The sequence below is a fragment of the Melanostigma gelatinosum genome (genome assembly GCF_949748355.1).
Source record: "Melanostigma gelatinosum genome assembly, chromosome: 16".
In the NCBI taxonomy this organism is placed as follows: Eukaryota; Metazoa; Chordata; class Actinopteri; order Perciformes; family Zoarcidae; genus Melanostigma; species Melanostigma gelatinosum.
Genome location: NC_136649.1, coordinates 1,808,135 through 1,827,917, shown reverse-complemented (window position 1 = coordinate 1,827,917; position 19,783 = coordinate 1,808,135). Strand labels below are relative to the sequence as shown.

The 19,783-nt window shown below is 46.8% G+C and overlaps 1 protein-coding gene across 1 annotated transcript in view; it reads left to right on the top strand.

Moving 5' to 3' along the window:
* gabrr2a (gamma-aminobutyric acid type A receptor subunit rho2a) overlaps positions 1 to 19,392 on the top strand; it is a gene marked incomplete at its 3' end in the record, with an annotated part of 119,171 nt that extends 99,779 nt beyond the window's left edge. Inside the window, exons 8-9 of the mRNA XM_079287266.1 lie at positions 12,927 to 13,135; positions 19,066 to 19,392. Of these exons, the coding sequence (XP_079143392.1) occupies positions 12,927 to 13,135; positions 19,066 to 19,392 (536 nt within the window). The remainder of the gene's footprint in view (positions 1 to 12,926; positions 13,136 to 19,065) is intronic.
* Between the last annotated feature and the right edge of the window lie 391 nt (positions 19,393 to 19,783).

Below are 19,783 nucleotides of genomic sequence, written 5' to 3'. Positions count from 1 at the left end.
ACACATTGCTTATGATTGGAAGGGTAATTTGAGAATGAACCTGCAGGCCTGTATCTGATGATCTCTGGCATAATGAATAAAAAGGGCAATGCAATAGTTCTTGGCGTCCAAGGCTTCCACAATGTAATTTACTACTTAAAATGCGGCAGATCTTGTGTTGTGCTGCTAACTAAATCCAGACTGATGAGAAAATAAAATGTTCAAGCACATGTATACCTTAGTTTGGTCATTCACCAGCATTTCACAGACCTGAATTCAAATCGAGAGCTTGTAAATGGGACTATGGGATCTCCGACAGTTTTCCAGTCATCAGGTATGACATTGTTTTGTGTAGAGAGATTACAAACGTGTGCCACTGGTTCAGTTATAATATCTGCAGTCAGTTGTAAGAAGATAGTGGGGATATTGTTAGGGCCGGTCGATGTAGGGTCTAGATCAGGGGTCTCAAACTCCCGGCCCGTCATGTCATTTTATGTGGCCCGCGAATCCGCCAGCAAAAAAAAAATAATAATCTTTTAAAAGAAAAGTTTGACTTGATAATAAAAATATCCCCATAGTCGAAGTTATGAGATAGAAAGTCATAACTATGATAGAAAGTCAAAATGATGAGATTGAAAGTCAAAATGATGAGATACTTAAACACATTCATAGAAGCAGCTCTTTGGCTGGTTACTGTACACTTGGAATGGAAATGTGTTGAGTACATTGATCATCATCATTTCCCTTTATGCCTCTTGGCATGTAGAGCAGCAACAAAAGTCTTCCACTCCTGTCGGTCCTGGGCGAGTCGCTGGATGGTGCCCCATGAGTGGTTTAGGCTCTGCATCTCCTTCTCCACAGTTCTATTTCATCCTTACTGACCGCCAGAGGCAGTGCTTCACACTGGATATCTTCCGTCTCGCGCATGCGCAGGTCGAATATTTATATCAACAAAGTCACGTGTGACCTCGGATGACCCCCGTCGTCTATAAGTTCCGGTGTCATCCTGAGCTCAGTCCTTTTTCATCTTCTCGCGACGCAGGTTAGCTACCATGGTAGCATAAACAAGGATGTGTCTGCGATCAAGACGATCAAGAGCTCGTCGCTGTAGCCTTGTGACCACCGGTCGGAGTTGCGGCTCTCTCGCTCTCCAAAGGCTGCGACGAGCTGTCCCTCTTCGGAGGGAACGGTGTGTTCGCCGTTCGGACATCGAGCCCCGGACTGGTGGACGCCCTTATCATCGGTCGTCACCAGTCTGATAAGGGCCACCTAAGTCGTGATGACAGCAATCGATAAGATCGATTAACATTGTTTTCTATAACAGTTGTTTGTTCCACGGTTGGCAGAGCGCTTCCGCTCTAGTTAATCGAGTGGCGCACTAACGAGAGCGTAGAATTACGCTGTCGGCCCGCCCTTCACAGTGTTACGGCTATCACAGTTAGCAGAGTGTTCCTGCTCAGGCAAACTTGGTGAGACACTAGATCGGCATTGCCGTTGTGTCCATTGAGATTTAATCTTTACATCTGATGTAATTCGCAGTTAGCAGTGTCTTCACTCAGGCTAACTTGGTGAGATGCTAGCTGGGACTGCGTCCATCAACTTTGTAAACCTTACGGCCGTCACAGTTAACAGAGCGTCCCCGCTCAGGTTAACTCAGTGGGAAGCTAGCTAAACAGAGCTGATACTGTGGCTGTGGCCATCAACTTTGTAGCATTACAACTATCACAGTTAGCAGAGTGTGCTCGCTCAGGCTAACTCGGTGAATGCTAGTTATACTAAATCAACATTGAGGTTGTGCCCATTGATGTTTTTACGCATTACGGCTGTCGAGACTAAGTTAATGCTGGATTGTGTACATTGATTGCTGTAAACATTACGCCATATCAGTTAGCAGAGCGTTTCGCTCCGGCTAACTAGACTAAGCTAATAATCTGATTGTGTCCATTGATTGTTGTAAACATTATGGCCATATCAGTAGCGGATATCAGTTAGCAGAGTGCCCTCGCTCAGGCTAACTGGTAGCACACAAAGAGTTACAGCAACTGTCCAAGTGAAGAGAGTGTCCTCGCTCCCCTCTCACTGTAAGGACTGTGTTCTTTTTTGTCCGTTTTCACAGTAGCAGAGTGCTCTCGCTCAAGCTAACTGGTGGGGCACTAATATCTGCAGCAACTATCCGAGTGAAGAGAGTGTCCTCGCTCCCCTCTCACTATGAGGACTGTTTTCCTGACCTGTTTCCACAGTGGCAGAGTGCTCTCGCTCAAGCTAACTGGTGGGACACCAATATCTGCAGCAGCTATCTTAGTGAAGAGAGTGTCCTCGCTCCCCTCTCACTGTACGGACTGTGTTCTTTTTTGTCCGTTTTTCACAGTAGCAGAGTGCTCTCGCTCTAGCTAACTGGTGGGACACTAATATCTGCAGCAACTATCTTAGTGAAGAGAGTGTCCTCGCTCCCCTATCACTATAAGGACTTTGCCTGGCCTGTTTCCACAGTGGCAGAGTGCTCTCGCTCAAGCTAACTGGTGGGACACCAATATCTGCAGCAACTATCCTAGTGAAGAGAGTGTCCTCGCTCCCCTCTTACTATAAGGACTTTGCCTGGCCTGTTTCCACAGTGGCAGAGTGCTCTCGCTCAAGCTAACTGGTGGGACACCAATATCTGCAGCAGCTATCTTAGTGAAGAGAGTGTCCTCGCTCCCCTCTCACTATGAGGACTGTTTTCCTGACCTGTTTCCACAGTGGCAGAGTGCTCTCGCTCAAGCTAACTGGTGGGACACCAATATCTGCAGCAGCTATCTTAGTGAAGAGTGTCCTCGCTCCCCTCTCACTATGAGGACTGTTTTCCTGACCTGTTTCCACAGTGGCAGAGTGCTCTCGCTCAAGCTAACTGGTGGGACACCAATATCTGCAGCAACTATCTTAGTGAAGAGAGAGTCCTCGCTCCCCTCTCACTATAAGGACTTTGCCTGGCCTGTTTCCACAGTGGCAGAGTGCTCTCGCTCAAGCTAACTGGTGGGACACTAATATCTGCAGCAGCTATCTTAGTGAAGAGAGTGTCCTCGCTCCCCTCTCACTGTACGGACTGTGTTCTTTTTTGTCCGTTTTTCACAGTAGCAGAGTGCTCTCGCTCTAGCTAACTGGTGGGACACTAATATCTGCAGCAACTATCTTAGTGAAGAGAGTGTCCTCGCTCCCCTCTCACTATATGGACTTTGCCTGGCCTGTTTCCACAGTGGCAGAGTGCTCTCGCTCAAGCTAACTGGTGGGACACCAATATCTGCAGCAACTATCCTAGTGAAGAGAGTGTCCTCGCTCCCCTCTCACTATAAGGACTTTGCCTGGCCTGTTTCCACAGTGGCAGAGTGCTCTCGCTCAAGCTAACTGGTGGGACACCAATATCTGCAGCAACTATCTTAGTGAAGAGAGAGTCCTCGCTCCCCTCTCACTATAAGGACTTTGCCTGGCCTGTTTCCACAGTAGCAGAGTGCTCTCGCTCAAGCTAACTGGTGGGAGACCAATATCTGCAGCAACTATCCTAGTGAAGAGAGTGTCCTCGCTCCCCTCTTACTATAAGGACTTTGCCTGGCCTGTTTCCACAGTGGCAGAGTGCTCTCGCTCAAGCTAACTGGTGGGACACCAATATCTGCAGCAGCTATCTTAGTGAAGAGAGTGTCCTCGCTCCCCTCTCACTATGAGGACTGTTTTCCTGACCTGTTTCCACAGTGGCAGAGTGCTCTCGCTCAAGCTAACTGGTGGGACACCAATATCTGCAGCAGCTATCTTAGTGAAGAGTGTCCTCGCTCCCCTCTCACTATGAGGACTGTTTTCCTTACCTGTTTCCACAGTGGCAGAGTGCTCTCGCTCAAGCTAACTGGTGGGACACCAATATCTGCAGCAGCTATCTTAGTGAAGAGAGTGTCCTCGCTCCCCTCTAACTGTACGGACTGTGTTCTTTTTTGTCCGTTTTTCACAGTAGCAGAGTGCTCTCGCTCTAGCTAACTGGTGGGACACTAATATCTGCAGCAACTATCTTAGTGAAGAGAGTGTCCTCACTCCCCTCTCACTATAAGGACTTTGCCTGGCCTGTTTCCACAGTGGCAGAGTGCTCTCGCTCAAGCTAACTGGTGGGACACCAATATCTGCAGCAACTATCCTAGTGAAGAGAGTGTCCTCGCTCCCCTCTCACTATAAGGACTTTGCCTGGCCTGTTTCACAGTGGCAGAGTGCTCTCGCTCAAGCTAACTGGTGGGACACCAATATCTGCAGCAACTATCTTAGTGAAGAGAGAGTCCTCGCTCCCCTCTCACTATAAGGACTTTGCCTGGCCTGTTTCCACAGTGGCAGAGTGCTCTCGCTCAAGCTAACTGGTGGGACACCAATATCTGCAGCAGCTATCTTAGTGAAGAGAGTGTCCTCGCTCCCCTCTCACTGTACGGACTGTGTTCTTTTTTGTCCGTTTTTCACAGTAGCAGAGTGCTCTCGCTCTAGCTAACTGGTGGGACACTAATATCTGCAGCAACTATCTTAGTGAAGAGAGTGTCCTCGCTCCCCTCTCACTATAAGGACTTTGCCTGGCCTGTTTCCACAGTGGCAGAGTGCTCTCGCTCAAGCTAACTGGTGGGACACCAATATCTGCAGCAACTATCCTAGTGAAGAGAGTGTCCTCGCTCCCCTCTCACTATAAGGACTTTGCCTGGCCTGTTTCCACAGTGGCAGAGTGCTCTCGCTCAAGCTAACTGGTGGGACACCAATATCTGCAGCAACTATCTTAGTGAAGAGAGAGTCCTCGCTCCCCTCTCACTATAAGGACTTTGCCTGGCCTGTTTCCACAGTAGCAGAGTGCTCTCGCTCAAGCTAACTGGTGGGACACCAATATCTGCAGCAACTATCCTAGTGAAGAGAGAGTCCTCGCTCCCCTCTCACTATAAGGACTTTGCCTGGCCTGTTTCCACAGTGGCAGGGTGCTCTCGCTCAAGCTAACTGGTGGGACACCAATATCGGCAGCAACTATCTTAGTGAAGAGTGTCCTCGCTCCCCTCTCACTGTACGGACTGTGTTCTTTTTTGTCCGTTTTTTACGGTAGCAGAGTGCTCTCGCTCAAGCTAACTGGGGGGACACCAATATCTGCAGCAACTAGCTTAGTGAAGAGTGTCCTCACTCCCCTCTCACTATAGGGACTTTGCCTGACCTGTTTCCACAGTGGCAGAGTGCTCTCGCGCAGGCTAACTGGTGGGACACCAATATCTGCAGCAACTATGTTAGTGAAGCGAGTGTCCTCGCTCCCCTCTCACTGTAAGGACTGTTTTCTTTGGGTCTGTTTCCACAGTAGCAGAGTGCTCTCGCTCAGGCTAACTGGTGGGTCACCAATATCCGCAGCGGCTGGCCAAGTGAAGAGTGTCCGAAGGATCACTGGCCACTGACTGCCCCCTGCCTGTTCTCTCAACATTCAGCAGAGCGCTCCCGCTCAGACTGATTTGGAATTCCGCATCAACTAGTGGGACAAGGGTTCCACCAGAATCGCGGCCATGTTAAACTCTCCCGGCTGTAGGACCTGTATAGCTCCTCTTCAGCCGGAGGACGGCCCTGACCTCTTGCCCTAGCCTCGAGCTTCTGAGGCAGGGCCTCTCGGAGAACCCAGGCAGGACCTGCGGCATCACGCCTTGAGCAGTAAGGTCTGCTAGGCTGGCCGAAGTGGAACACCTGATGCGTGAGGTCTACCTCCCCCTGTCAGGGCAGCTGAATCCAGCCCAACCTACCCTGGTCATTTGTATGGCGCTTGCACGCCTGGCATACACAGCAGTTGGAACATCCACCTGTGAGTGCCTTCTTCTGGCGCCTTCCCGCCCTCACCACCTTTTCTGTTCCTCCCTCCGAGGAATATCTGAGGGAGTTGCGTGCATGGTCGAGACACCAGGGCTCTCTCCCGCCTTAAATCAGACCATGCAGGAGGTGGCAAATCTGGCCTTGCACGTATGCCAGCCAGTTAGACGACTATTGCGTCCATCAGTTTCCCCTGAGGAGACTCTGAGGCCCGATGCCAGGTGCCCTCGACCCAATGTCGGGTCAAAGATGACCTGCTATCCAGGGCTTATGACACAGCAGCACTGTGCACCGTATCGACAACTCCCTCTCCCACCTCATGCTTTCCCTCGCAGATTCTCTGCAGCGGGCTACTTCGACGCTTCCGCTCAGTGATGCTTCATTGCAGGCGTTTGCGCTCATATCGAGGGAACGTGGATGTATGATGTCCACCCTGGTTCAGACTCGCCGCCAGGTTTGGCTGGCGCAGTCACCCCTATCTGAGACATGTAGGAGGACCCTCCGTACTGTCAGAGTGGAACCTGGTGAGCTGTTCGAGTCAGCTGCTATACAGGCGCTTCAGCGGCCTGTTAGAGCTAGCCAGACCAGGCAGCAGTTCTCTGGTCTTTGCAGGGACATGCCTGCACCCCCAGACCTAGGGGTCCCACTTTGGCCCCACAAGGCGGTTTTCTCAGCCTCCAGCTTACCCTAGTAGCCGCAACAGGCCTCGGCGTCCTGCTGAGAGGCCGGACCGCTACCTATACAACCCTACTTACGTCCCCGTCCCCCTGGCAGGGGTGCCAGGAGATGTCTCCAGGCCGGCTGTCGGGGTTCTTCTCCCATCAGCGGATTTCAGCGGATTGCATCACCACAACTTTCAGTCTTGGGTGCTTCCATTCGGACTCTCCCATCTCCCTGGGTGTTCACAGTGTGTTACTGCTGTCCTTTCCCCCTGCAATCGCAGGGCGTGAACATACTGCCGTACTTAGACGACTGGCTGACCTAGGCGCCATCCCGGCTTCAGGCGCCACAGGACACTGTTCGCCTTCTCTCACGTGGCCCGGTGGGCCTCAAGGTGAACATGGAGAGGAGCTACCTGAGCCCTTCTCAGAGCATAACCTTCATTAGTGTGGCCCTATGAGGGCCTGTCTGTCGCCCCAGCATGTGGCCAACAGCCCCCACAACCTCTCCCTCTTCCGAGGGGGCAGACGGTTGCCCTACATCCTTTTCTCCGACTATTGGGTAAACTGACAGCTGCCTCAACTGTCGTTCCCTTGGGTTTGCGGATGGCTGAACAGCCTTCACTTGGATGCCAAGTGGCACAGATACAGGGCAATAATATTATCGAAACAGTGCCTATTCACTATCCCCATGGAGGGAGTGCATATCTGGCGAACAGTGTCCCAGGAACCGAGCCCCAGGGGCTCTGTTCCATTCCACCAGGAGATTGTCACAACAGATACCTGCCTCTCAAGGCGGGGTGCAGTGTGACAGAACAGGACAGCCTGGGGACAGTTGTCTGCTGAAAGACCGCAGGTCCAGGTTCTAGAGCTAGCGCTCGAGCACTTCCTTCCATGTTTGAAGGGAAAGCATGTGCTTGTCCGGTAGACAGCACCTCTGCTGTGATTTCCCATGAACTATCAATGGGGCACCAGATCTGCAGAAGTTGCTACGGGGATCACCGTGGCCTTCTGACTTGGGAGGCCCCTCGCCTGACCAGCCTGTGGGCAATGTACCCACCAGGAGAACGGAACCAGGTTGTAGTTTTCCTGTTCCGTCACAAGCCTCCACCGTGAGAGTGGCGGCTGCATCCAGACGTGTCGACCCACTGCCTCCACTGGGTCTCCCTGACGGAGAGGACCAGCCCTCTGGGTTAAGATGCCCTGGCTCACACGTGGCCAGAGGATCTTCTTTATGCCTTTCCTCCATTCCCTCTGATTTTGCTATAAGCTTGTCAAGAGTTCTTCCCTGACAGGAGGGATCTCCTGTCGCAACTAGAGGGTCGGATTTGGCATTCTAATCCCTGCCGCCTTCAACTATGGGTCACGGGAGGGCCCGACCAGATGCTGAGTGGCTGCATAGAACCAGTCTGACTGACTATTCTGAATGCCAGTGCGCGGTCTACCTGCCGGCAGTACAAGAAACAGGTGGAAGCTGTTCTCCGACTGGTGTACGGCTCAGAACAAGCTCCCAGTACAGCGCCCCGTGCCTGCTGTACTGAGTTTCTACAGTCCCTCCTGGATAAGGGCCGGTCTCCCCTGCATGGGACCTACCCTTGGTACTGGACAACTTATGCTTGTCTCCTTTTGAACCCCTGGCACAGGCGGAGCCAAGATGGCTATCGGCAAGACGGTTTTCTCCTTGCCGTCAATTCAGCTCAATGTGGGGGCGAGCTGCATGCCCTATCAGTGGAAGAATCATGTCTGAGGTGGAACTCAGATGGCTTGGGTGTCACTTTCTGGCCTAATGCAGTGTTTCTCCCAAGGTGGATACGTTCAGATATAAACCGGCCTATCCAGCTGGCAAAGTTGACCCCCCCCCTCCCCCATCGGGAGAGGAGAGGTCAAGGCTGCTGTGCCCAGTGTGGGCCCTCAGAGCTTATGTGGAAGCCACCGCCTGCATAGTCAGTTATGGTGAGCCTAAGAAGGGCTGTGCTCCTTTTTTAAAAAAGAAGAAAAAAAAACAGCACCTGTCCCACTGGATAGTGGAGGCCATTGCCTATACATATAAGGCGAGCGGCTGCGCTCGGCCATCCGGGGTGAAGGGTCACTACCAAGAGTGTCTCCACACCGAGGGCAAGCCTGAGTGGTGTGCCTGTGGGGGATATATGTGCGGCGGCCTCATGGGCATCACCGAGCACATTCACCAAACACTACAGAGTTAACGTTGCCAACCCTCACCCACTGGGGAGGGGTCTTTGGCCAATTTTCTCTGCCGGAGCTATAAGAGGTAGTTACTGTGCTTCCTCGTGACTCTTTTGGTATAAGTCATCCAGTGTGAAGCACTGCCTCTGGCGGTCAGTAAGGATGAAATAGAACGAAAGTTACAAATGTAACTACGGTTCTATGAATCCTGGATGACCGCCAGAGTTCTTGGTCACTCGGAATCCCGTGAACTCGCGAGAAGATTCCATAGGACTGAGCTCAGGATGACACCGGAACTTATAGACGACGGGGGTCATCCGAGGTCACACGTGACTTTGTTGATATAAATATTCGACCTGCGCATGCGCGAGACGGAAGATATCCAGTGTGAAGCACTGCCTCTGGCGGTCATCCAGGATTCATAGAACCGTAGTTACATTCGTAACTTTCGTTCTTCTCCATGTGTTTCTTGGTCGGCCTCTTTTTCTTTTCCCTTCTGGGCCCCGTAAGATGACGTAGATCAGGCTTTTCGGTTCCACGAAGCAAGTTCGGCAAAATCACCATGGCAACACATCCAAAAGCTTGAACCTGCTCCAGCGCAGGCTCAGTGAAGGTAGCTGGATAAGCTGTCACTCCCCCGGAAAAAATGGCAGCTCCTGTCATATACGGTAGTCTAATGCGCTTGCGCATATACTGGGGGTTATACGGGAGTTCCTGAAATGCATGTAAAGTGAGACACACTGTGATCCATTAAAAGCAGCTGAGCAAACTAAGAAGCCTCTATTGCAGTAATGTGCAGCGCCCTTCCTCAGAGATCCACTGATGAAGGAGGATATTAGTTGGATGAGCGTTTTATTGGGTGAGAGTTCTTCCACATTGCCAAGATCCGTTATCACATCATGATGACTTCCTATACGAGTGCTATCGATTCTGCCGACAAGAAATCATGTATTTATAAGACCTTCTCGAGCCATACATTGAACACCACACGCCGCAGCCGAGCACTGACTGTCTCACAGACTGGATGCAGCCTTGCGCTGTTCTGCGAGTGCTACGTTGTTGTACAGTGTCGGCGATGCGGAGAACATGGGGAAAGCCGCTGCATGCCGTGCGTGAAGTTTATTTGGCGCTTAATAAACTCATGGATGTGTTCATTACATTATGGCACATATTGTATTGACTCACCATTCTGAATTGTGTGTGTGTGCTTCGTGTTTACTTGCTCCCATGTCCTCTTGATGGCTGGTTGCATACATGGGGTTAAAGCACTCATAATGATATGACAGTGTTATTAGTACACCAGCATATCATTATTGTAGAACATGATTAAGGTGGACTCATGATAAGAATAGAGAGAATCAGACACTTTCTTTTCACTGCTTCAATTGATTGAATGTCTGATTATGAATAATACATACATGCATACTGATCCGCCCATGAACAGATTCTCACACACACATATTCAAACTAGTTATATATGGTAATCTACACATACATGTATATACACATATATAGTAGGCTACATGATACATAAGGGCATACAGTACATATATCGTCATATTAATTCGTATCAATTAGATACTCTTTGGGCTTGTTTTTATCTACTTATTCTGAAAGAGTTGAGATCATTATTGTCGCTATAGATCTCATTCGATGATGCATTCCATGAAGCCTACTGCCAGCAGCACATTAAAAACATATAATCTGATTGATTGGGGTGATGAGGCATTAAAATTAGCTGATACATTTTCCCAACACTTACGCATTTAACTTGTCTGATATTTTGCCGTGCTTCCCGTCTAGCCCTCGCAGCGGTGGCGGTGTTAGATTTTGCCATGATTACGGTCTTGAAATCCTCAAGTGTTCATGATCATCTCCTGCTCGTGAGTGGAGAACAAAGAGGCTCTTTCTTTGACGTTATTTGACATTGTACTGTTAGAAAATCATGGTTTCGGTGATCGACGCTTCCCCCTTTTGACGTAGGACGGGCACGCGCAATCATCCTGATCCTGATCGTCTGGTTCGAATTAACGAGACTGTTCGAGAGCGGATCAGCCTTGCAGGAACCGAGATAGCCTGACATCAATCATCTCGTTAATTTAGGCTGGCTAATAGGACATTTGATCGACTTTGCTGAACCACTTACGTGGCACGGGGCCCTGGTGTCCAATGTAAGGCTGTTCTTGTGATATCAGCACGATCTTTTCTCAACACATGTCATATCCATCCCATCTTCTTCTCATTAGGATAGTCTCCATGCTTTCGTGTTGGCATTTGTCATACAGTTCTTTAGAAAGTACATTGAAGACTACTTTAAACGTGGCTTTAAAACACATGAAATACTTCACGTGGGATTGTGCAAACGCACCTTTGAAAGGATTTTAAGCTTTGAACAAATTTATTGTAATAGTTTGTGTTTGATATTTGTCTTTGATATTTTCTTTAATAGTTTGATCTTTGATAGAGTAATGTGGGTTTCGTAACCCTAAATTAAAAGGATTTAAGTTATAATAACAGAAATGTGCTTAAATATTTTTACATTTATATAACTGCATGTACAATATTTTTACACTTGAATAAACAATAATCAAATGCAGAGACAGTTATTTAACAATATGTTAGGAGTAGTTACATTTACATAGTCTTACATTTACAACCGGCCCTTTGAGGGCGACCGTGATGCTAATGTGGCCCGGAGTGAAGATGAGTTTGAGACCCCTGCTCTAGATCCTTTAATTAAGGCCGTTACAAATGTCCCTCAGAATGAAATGTGTAAAAGAGAAAGTGTAGCTATTGGAGGTATGACTTGCAGTCAAGAACAATATTGGAAGGCAAGAGTTGGCAGACAGAGACTTTATAGTATGCCAAAACTTCCTAGGGTTACTTGAACTGTGACAAATAATAATTGCTTTTAATGGAAGCAGTGCAGCAATTACGCAGTTGGAAATGAAACCCATTTGTTTATCAAATAACTAAAACAAGCAAGGTCCAAGACCAATCAATAATACACAGTCCCATTTCTAATGAATGAAATCATAACGGAAGGAGGTAATTGAGATTCCTTTTCAGAACAATGCGAGGCTTTGCCAACCACACAGTGATGGCTTAGAGCGTATTGACAAATGAAAAGATTGCTAAGTGTTGATTCGTCTAGACGTCTGTGTTTGAGACGCGCGGGTCTTTCAATGACTTGTGTCAAGTTAAAAGACAGACATTGAGCTTTAAACATCATCTGGTGAAAAGGCACTCCCAGGATGATTTCCTTTAAGTGCAATTGAGATTAGATCTGCATTAAAGAAGAAAAATGTGTCTTTGGTAGCAGAAGAAGGTGCTTTAAAGAGATTGAAAATCTGGCTGTGAAAAGATGAAAGCTGGCTCCACCAGTCGGGAACACACATACCTCCCACGCTCACTTTTCTTTTGAGTTATTTTCTGTATTGGGGCTGTTGCTGTGCTTATTGTACAGGAGTCTGTTTTTTACCCCTTGCTGAGATCCTCTCATGGCTCATGTCATCGCTCTTGTTAAATTCAGCTGATAGAATGGGATAGTTTTACACGACCCCTTTTTATGTCTGTGCTGCAGTCTGTTGTTTTTTCTCTTTGGTTATTGCCAATATATAATTATATCCCAATCCCAATTCGATCTCAATCCCACTTACGCCGTCCTGCTGCCACAAATCACTAGAGTACTAAATGAGTATTAATCCGCCGCTGAAAATAGTCCCCAACAAATGCTCTATTTTCTCCGGTTACAACCTACAGGGACTTGCTCTTTGAGGAGTTTTCTTTTTAGTTGAAACTGTATATTTGTTAAATGTTTTTAAAGATGTATGAACCAATAGGCTTGGAGCCACATACAGAGTAGGGGAGTCAGAAGGAGATGTATTATTGTGTTTTGTCTTTTCATCAAATCTGTTGAAAATTGAAAAATAAAGTACACTTGACTTACTTGTAACTAAGTCATTTCTACACTGTGGTTTAACTGCTTTTACTTTAGCAAAAGCTCTTTAAAAGCCCTACTGATACCATCTCATCTGCACCTCTTAACAACTGTGCTGACTGGGTCCTTCACAGAGTATTCATTGCAGGCTGTTGGACCACATTGCATCATACTGTATAAGTGGTCATGTTATTGCTCCAGCTGCACAACACTGGGTCTACTTCCTGATCCAGAGCAAACCATTAAACTATACTGTGAAAGTAAAATTAGACAAACTTGGTTTCAAACACATTTCTAACCTGCAGTTCACTTTAGTATAACTAGAATGTTGTGTATCTTGTGTCCAGGCATCACTACAGTGCTGACCATGTCCACCATCATCACCGGAGTGAATGCGTCCATGCCCCGGGTGTCCTACATCAAGGCGGTGGACATTTACCTTTGGGTCAGCTTCGTCTTTGTCTTCTTGTCCGTGTTGGAGTACGCCGCCGTCAACTACCTGTCCACCGTCCAGGACCGCCGGGAGCACAAGATGCGAGAGCGGGCACGTTCTCAGGTTTGTTTCTGCTCTGACCAAAAAAAAAGGGCATGCATTGTAGGGCATGCATTATTTAACAAAATGAAAATAAAAAAAGACATCCTTCTCCCCGTTCATGAGCCAGAACAGTCCCTTTAGCTGTTGTTAAGGCCACAACTTCTGGACACAGGGAGAAATCCCCCCCCCCCCCCTTGCAGCCATGCTGTCTCAATCGCCTCCAAAACACAACAGCAGGTTAAAGTAAAAATCAAATGGATTTATTATCCAAGAAGCATAAAAACAGATACAGTTACAAACCGAATCACACAATTAACAAAACAAACCTATATATAAAATCAAATGTGAGATCCAAGCCGAGCCACCCAGAAGGCTGGTCTGCCTCCTCGGCAGTGGTGTACAGTAACGAAGTAGAAATACTTCGTTACTGTACTTAAGTAGTTTTTTTGGGTATCTGTACTTTACTTTACTACTTATATTTCTGTTGACTTTTACTTTTACTTCACTACATTTTGCAAAGAAAACTGATACTTTTACTCCGATACATTTCCCCTGAAACCTTCGTTACTCGCTGCAAAATCAAATCTATCTTCAGAAACAAAATGAATCACGAGAGCAGCGTCGGGGACTGTGGTGGAACACAGACTGCAAGCAAGCAGGTTTGGTGAATCAGTGGTCCTAGCTTGCAAGTTAAATCATTGGTTCGTCACGTTAATGCACAATTGCAAACAAGTGCTCTCAAAGCTGCGGTGTTTTGATTCCCAGGATGCTACATGCTATAAGCGCGGGCAGAAGCAGAAATGGAAGCACCTGCTACTCCCGCAACAAACTACGGTGGTGACGAAGACCAACACCAGTGGATCGCTCGCGAGTTAGTGAGCTGAGGAAGTGTTGACAGTTGTGACACCATAGGATTGACGGGAGCCGAGAGAGCGCAGCATTAGCGTGAGCATTAGCGTGAGCATTAGTGAAATCCTTCGCAGCTGTGTGCAAGCTGTGTGTGACGCTGAACACACCTCTACCTGCCTCAGCGGCCTGTGAAAGGATATTTAGCATCGCAGGACTAGTCTTCAGCCCAAGAAGAGCGAGACTGAATTCTCGCAATTTTGAAAACCAACTTATTTTGAAGATGAACATTTTTCAGTTTCAAGTAATGACTGGGTTGTTCCTTTGGGTGCTTCTTTAGTATTGATCATGTTTTGATATTTGAGTCATGTTGTGGATGATCAGATGGAGTTATGATGGTAGCAGTCGCCCAATTGCAGATTCAGCTTGAGACAAACCTTTGTCTATTGTGTTCAAATCAGGCCCATAGGAGTTTACAAGGCAGGCGTCCTTTCTCAAAACACTGACCTGATGCATCAAGTGGATATGTTATGCTGAACATAATATTATGTATTGGCCCTCTACATCCTCTAGTCGGAATGAGCAGACTTATAAACGCACTGTTACAACTCCTTCAGTGTCATATTGCTTTTCAGAGAATTATGATGATACGTTCATAGCAGATGCAAAAGTATACTTATGTACAATATATTATGTTGAACATTGTTGCTCCTGGATGGATCACAGCCAACCCAATTATTGTCAACACAGCTCCTTGTCCTTGGTCATGGTGGCCACAGCACTTAAAAGAATAAACTTCATAATTCTCAAAATTCTGACCCTTTGCTTTTTTATTACAGTTTTTCTCGATTGCTAAGACACATTTCTTGAAACGGTCACCCATTCTCTCAAAACTGTAAACACAAAACCTCATCTTCAAGCACTATTTACAAAACCTCTGAATCCTCTTGCAAAATGAAACTTTCGCCTCAAAACAGTTTTACCTGTGCTCAAAATCAAACACTGCTCTCAAATCATAAACAAAGTGATCAAAATAATATACACTATCAAGCAGTCAGTAAACAATACACCAATAAACAGAAAGCACATTGTTCAAAACATATAGTTCTCAGGGAGAAGTAGATTTTTAATCTCAAAACAAATTTCACATGAACGAAAACATGTTCGTTTACAGTAACTCAAAATTTATCAGAAATGACAACTGTGCTTTGCTCTTTGCAATTTCTTTTGTTCTTCCTCCTCCTTGTACCCCTATTTTACAGTACTGTACCCTGCATCTCACAAACGTGTCCTTTGTGTCTGTGATACTGTAATTCTTGTTCTTTGTTGATATGAACCTGCAACCAGTCAAAATGTGTTGAGCAGTCAGTGCTGTTACTGTAACAAATAGAAAGCACGATGTTCAAGGCCATACAATTTGTTTACGTATTGTACATTATACAGCCTACAATGCACTGTAGGCCTACTACAGTATACAATACTACAGTGAAAGGGACAAAAATCAAAGGAGTCAACATGTCATCAATGTGCTTCCTCTTGTCTTTGGGCTGGGTCAGGCCAGAGCACTTCATCGACATCACCTTCAACCACCTGTTTGCTCTCTAAACTGGCTAATATTGGTTGTGTCACATCATTTGATACAAGTGAAATCAATTTTGAGTGATTGTGTTTCATCAATGACATGTGTTCTCTATTTGTATTTGATTGTTGCCACTTGTGTTTACCAGTATGGATGACATGTGCATTACAGTGCAGAATGTGTTTTGAGACTGAGAATGTGTTTAGAGTTTTGCTGAAAAATCTAAGTGAGCTCTGCAAATTGTGTTTTACCATGTGAAATAGTTTAAGGTATTGACAACAGACTGCACAATTAGCTAAATGAGTTCAGGCAACTGAGAACTTTGTTCAGCCAATGGGTTTTAGTGTTTTAGCAATTGAGAAAAACTGTAACAGCATTTACTTGTACTTTTACTTTCAATGAACAGGTTATGATGTTCATTTAATATCAGAAAATTACTTTTGTACTTAAGTACTTTTGTACTTAAGTACAATAAATATCAGATACTTTAAGACTTTTACTCAAGTAGTATTCTAATAGGTGACTTTTTACTTTTACTGGAGTAGTTTTCCAGTAAGGTATCTTTACTTTTACTCAAGTATGGCTTTTGAGTACTTTATACACCACTGCTCCTCGATGGCCATCAGAAGATCTGAAAACCCCCCAGAGTTTCAAACCCTTTGTCCCCTCAAAGTTGCATTCCTCTGCTCATCGATCAGCTCACTGATTGGCTGAAGTCCAACAAGCCCCATCTGGGCCTATGCCCCATTGTCCTAAACGTCACACCTCTCCCTGCCACTTTCACACCACCCCCACTCCAGCACATTCCTCAAACCCCATCTCACAGACACTTAATGCATGAAATAAAACTTAAAACCCTCACACTGTTCCGAGAACTCAGAAAGCTCCAGCCACTCTCACCGACTCTGCAATTTCACCTACATCAACATCTCATGCCAGAAATACAGTACGTTCAACACTTCTGTTCTTTTCAGTTAGCCTGTTGAACTAGAATAACTGGATCTGATTTGGGTTGAATAGAGGAACTCACTCAACACATGCGTATTGTTAAAAATCTCCAAAACACAAATAAACTAAATAGTAAAAGCAGAACAAAACCCCTAAAAAAGTAGCTTAAACATTAGAGCACCCTGAACAATCCTCACTTAGACTTTATACACGGTTTGGCTAAAAGTAGTTCACTAGTTTAGCCGAGGGTGAACCTACGTAGATTATTTGGAGCGTTGAGGAATGGTTGGTGGAGATTAGCCAGTAGCGGTTTGGGGGAGGCTTAGTTGAGGATCCACTGTGGCTCCCGGACCTTGCAGATCCTCAAAAGAAGTCCTCCTGGGAAGCAGGGTTGCCTGCCCGTGCGCGGGTCGATGAAGCTGGCGAGTGTAAGTTGGTAGGCGTGGGAAGGTAGGTTATTGACGGTGGAGTTCTGCTGTTCAATGGTCGGCAAAATCGAGTAAGGATTTATGGCGTTGGATATGGCGGAACCGATGTTGGACTGGTGTCTGCAGGAGGGCGGATCTTCTGAACTTCTGGAATGAGAAACAAGCAGCCATGGCGTTGCGGTGGCCCAGACGTGAGATGCATCGAGAACGCACCCTTGACGGATGGGTGTCGCAGCGTCCTTTGCTGATTGGGTAAATGACTGCTAGGTTGTCAGGAGTTTAAGAGATGGACTTGCTGGGCCGTCCGTGGCCCCACGTAATGGCTGCGGCTACTATTGGTCAGATTTTGTAACATGGGGGAAACGACTTGGCATTTGCTTGCGAGATCCGAGTGCTGATCTACGGCAAAACGTCTTCTGTCGTGGAAACCCCCCAAATTCAGCAGAGGGAGCGGCATCGTTGTGTTGACCAATTGTGTGGGTCCATCGCTGGAAGTGGACGGCATGGGGGCACTGGCATCCCGGCTAAGGCGACTTGCTGCGTTTGCTGGAGGTAGGCGGCGGAGGGCGCTGGCATCCCGGTGACGGGTGCCCGGGCTAGCAACTTGCTGTGGTTGCTGGAAGTAAGTGTCGGGGGGCACTGGCATCTCGGTGCCAGGTGCCCTGGCTGGAGAGGGCTGCTGTAGTAGGCCGCAGACGTTCAGGTTCTCCTGCCAGGTTTGGCTGATGTAGCTGCTTGGAATGGAAAACTGGGGTGCCGGGTTCCCGTCCCACTCACTGCTACCGTGGAGCAGTCGCTAGGAACATGGGAAGCTGTATGACCGATGAATGAGCATGAACAGTTCTCTTGAATGAGTGTTAAGGATTTAAAACTTGTAATCTATGACGAGTGTTGTAGACGGCTTGGTAGCTATGCTTGATAAACGTGGCTTAATGGACTGTTCTCAATTTGTCCGGAGATGACCACGAATTTCCGCGGGCGCCATATGTTTCTGTATCGTCGTGTCGGCTTACGTAGCCACTCTGCGTAGGTTATATGTATGAGTTATGTAGCGGCAGTCCAGTCAGAGATCTTAGCTGGTGCGTCTTCAATGGGGGACCTGGCTGGAGCGCGGGAGTGGTGGCGGCGGGTAGCCCAGGTCGAGTGCTTCCCTGGGCTGTACGGGCCTCTGGGGAGGCAAACTGGTTGCCGTCGTCAGATGGGCTGATGAACAGCAGGTCCATGTTGGCGAGGTAAGGGTTTTTGTTTTTTTTATGCGTGGCGATCCGGTTGAGAGTGCGGAAAGCGCGAGCAAACTGAGGCTTAGAGTGGGTACGTATTTGTAGGAGTGTGGCTGGAAGTGGGGGAGTGGCTGAGGCGTGGTCCTGCTCCTGAAATTCAGCTAAGATTTATCTCCAATAAACGTACTTTGCATATGCCAGCCTCATTTTAAAAAAGGCTGCTTGATTTTTTTCTGTTTTCATGTCAAATCTTTCTCTCAGAAACACTAAATGACACCCCCACTGTAGTTTTATACATTGATTTATATCGTGTTTTGTGATGAATGAACACATCCCTGAGGCAATAAAATCAGAGTCAACTATTTAAAACCATTTGAAAATATAAGGCTGGTGATGTTCTACATTTATCTTACTATCAACAAATCCAATGAACAGAGCCCAACCAACAATGAATGTATCCTATACCATGAACACACACTTGTTAATTTTGACTCAATCCCACATAAATATTCACTACTAGACCATTCAATATGGATTAATCTGCCTCTATTTCCTCCTGTTTGACAAATGTTTTATAAAAACTACAGTGGCCAGGTGAGCCGGGTGGGATTATCCTCTTGGGACAGTGAAATTGTTCCAAAAATGTGTGGCATTCATGCCTGTAGTTGTTGAGAATTCTCCCTCTGGACAAGGGTGTTGAAGTGCTGACTAAAGCGTCAGTCAAGGGGTAATGCTGACCTTTATGAAAGTCAGGTCACCACAGTTAAATCTGTTTTTCGCATGCATCACCAAATGAAACCATCTACTAAGGACACGAATGGGTTTGATTACTTATTTTAACACTTACCTGATAAACCCCACACAATTTGTTAAAAAAAAAAATCCTTTCTATCACAATAATGATTTAATTGGATGTTTCTTCCCTGCCAGTCACTGCCCTGCACCTGCGGGATCTCCCAGACGCGAACCATGACCATGTTGGATGGCACCTACAGCGAGGCCGACACCAACAGCCTGGCCGGCTACACTGAGGAACCGATGGAGGAGCAGGAAGAACTGCATGAGGTTCCGGAGAAGCCCGAACACATGGTGGTCCATCTGTCAGTGAGCAGCGAGTCCACCACCACCAAGAAGAAGAAGAGCCTGCGTGCCCTCAACATCATCCAGAACACGCACGCCATTGACAAATACTCCCGGATGATTTTCCCTGGTTCCTACATCTTTTTCAACATTATCTACTGGTCCGTCTACTGCTGAAAGACGCTCCTGGGTCTGGACTGAAACCAGAGAGATTAACAAACAGAATGGGACACTAACTCAAAGCGTGCTGTTGTGCTGGATGTCTGGTTCTGCAAAGTGCAAGTTCTAAAAAAGATTTAGCATTGAGACTTTGTGATTGATTGAGCATTGATTTGATTTCGTTTTTTTTCCTCATGCAGCAATTTGAATGTTCATTAACGCTCTAACTATAAACAAAGAAAATTGTCATTTGAATGCCGTTTTCAAACTACTGATGCTGATGAGTCTTTTTCACCTTCATTACCTGTCAAGTGCTGTTGAAAAGCTCCTCATTATGACTGTTCCTGCCAACTTTGGTAGGAGAAAAGGTTCATTTTTGTATTTGAGTCTTACGATTGCTAGAAAGTTA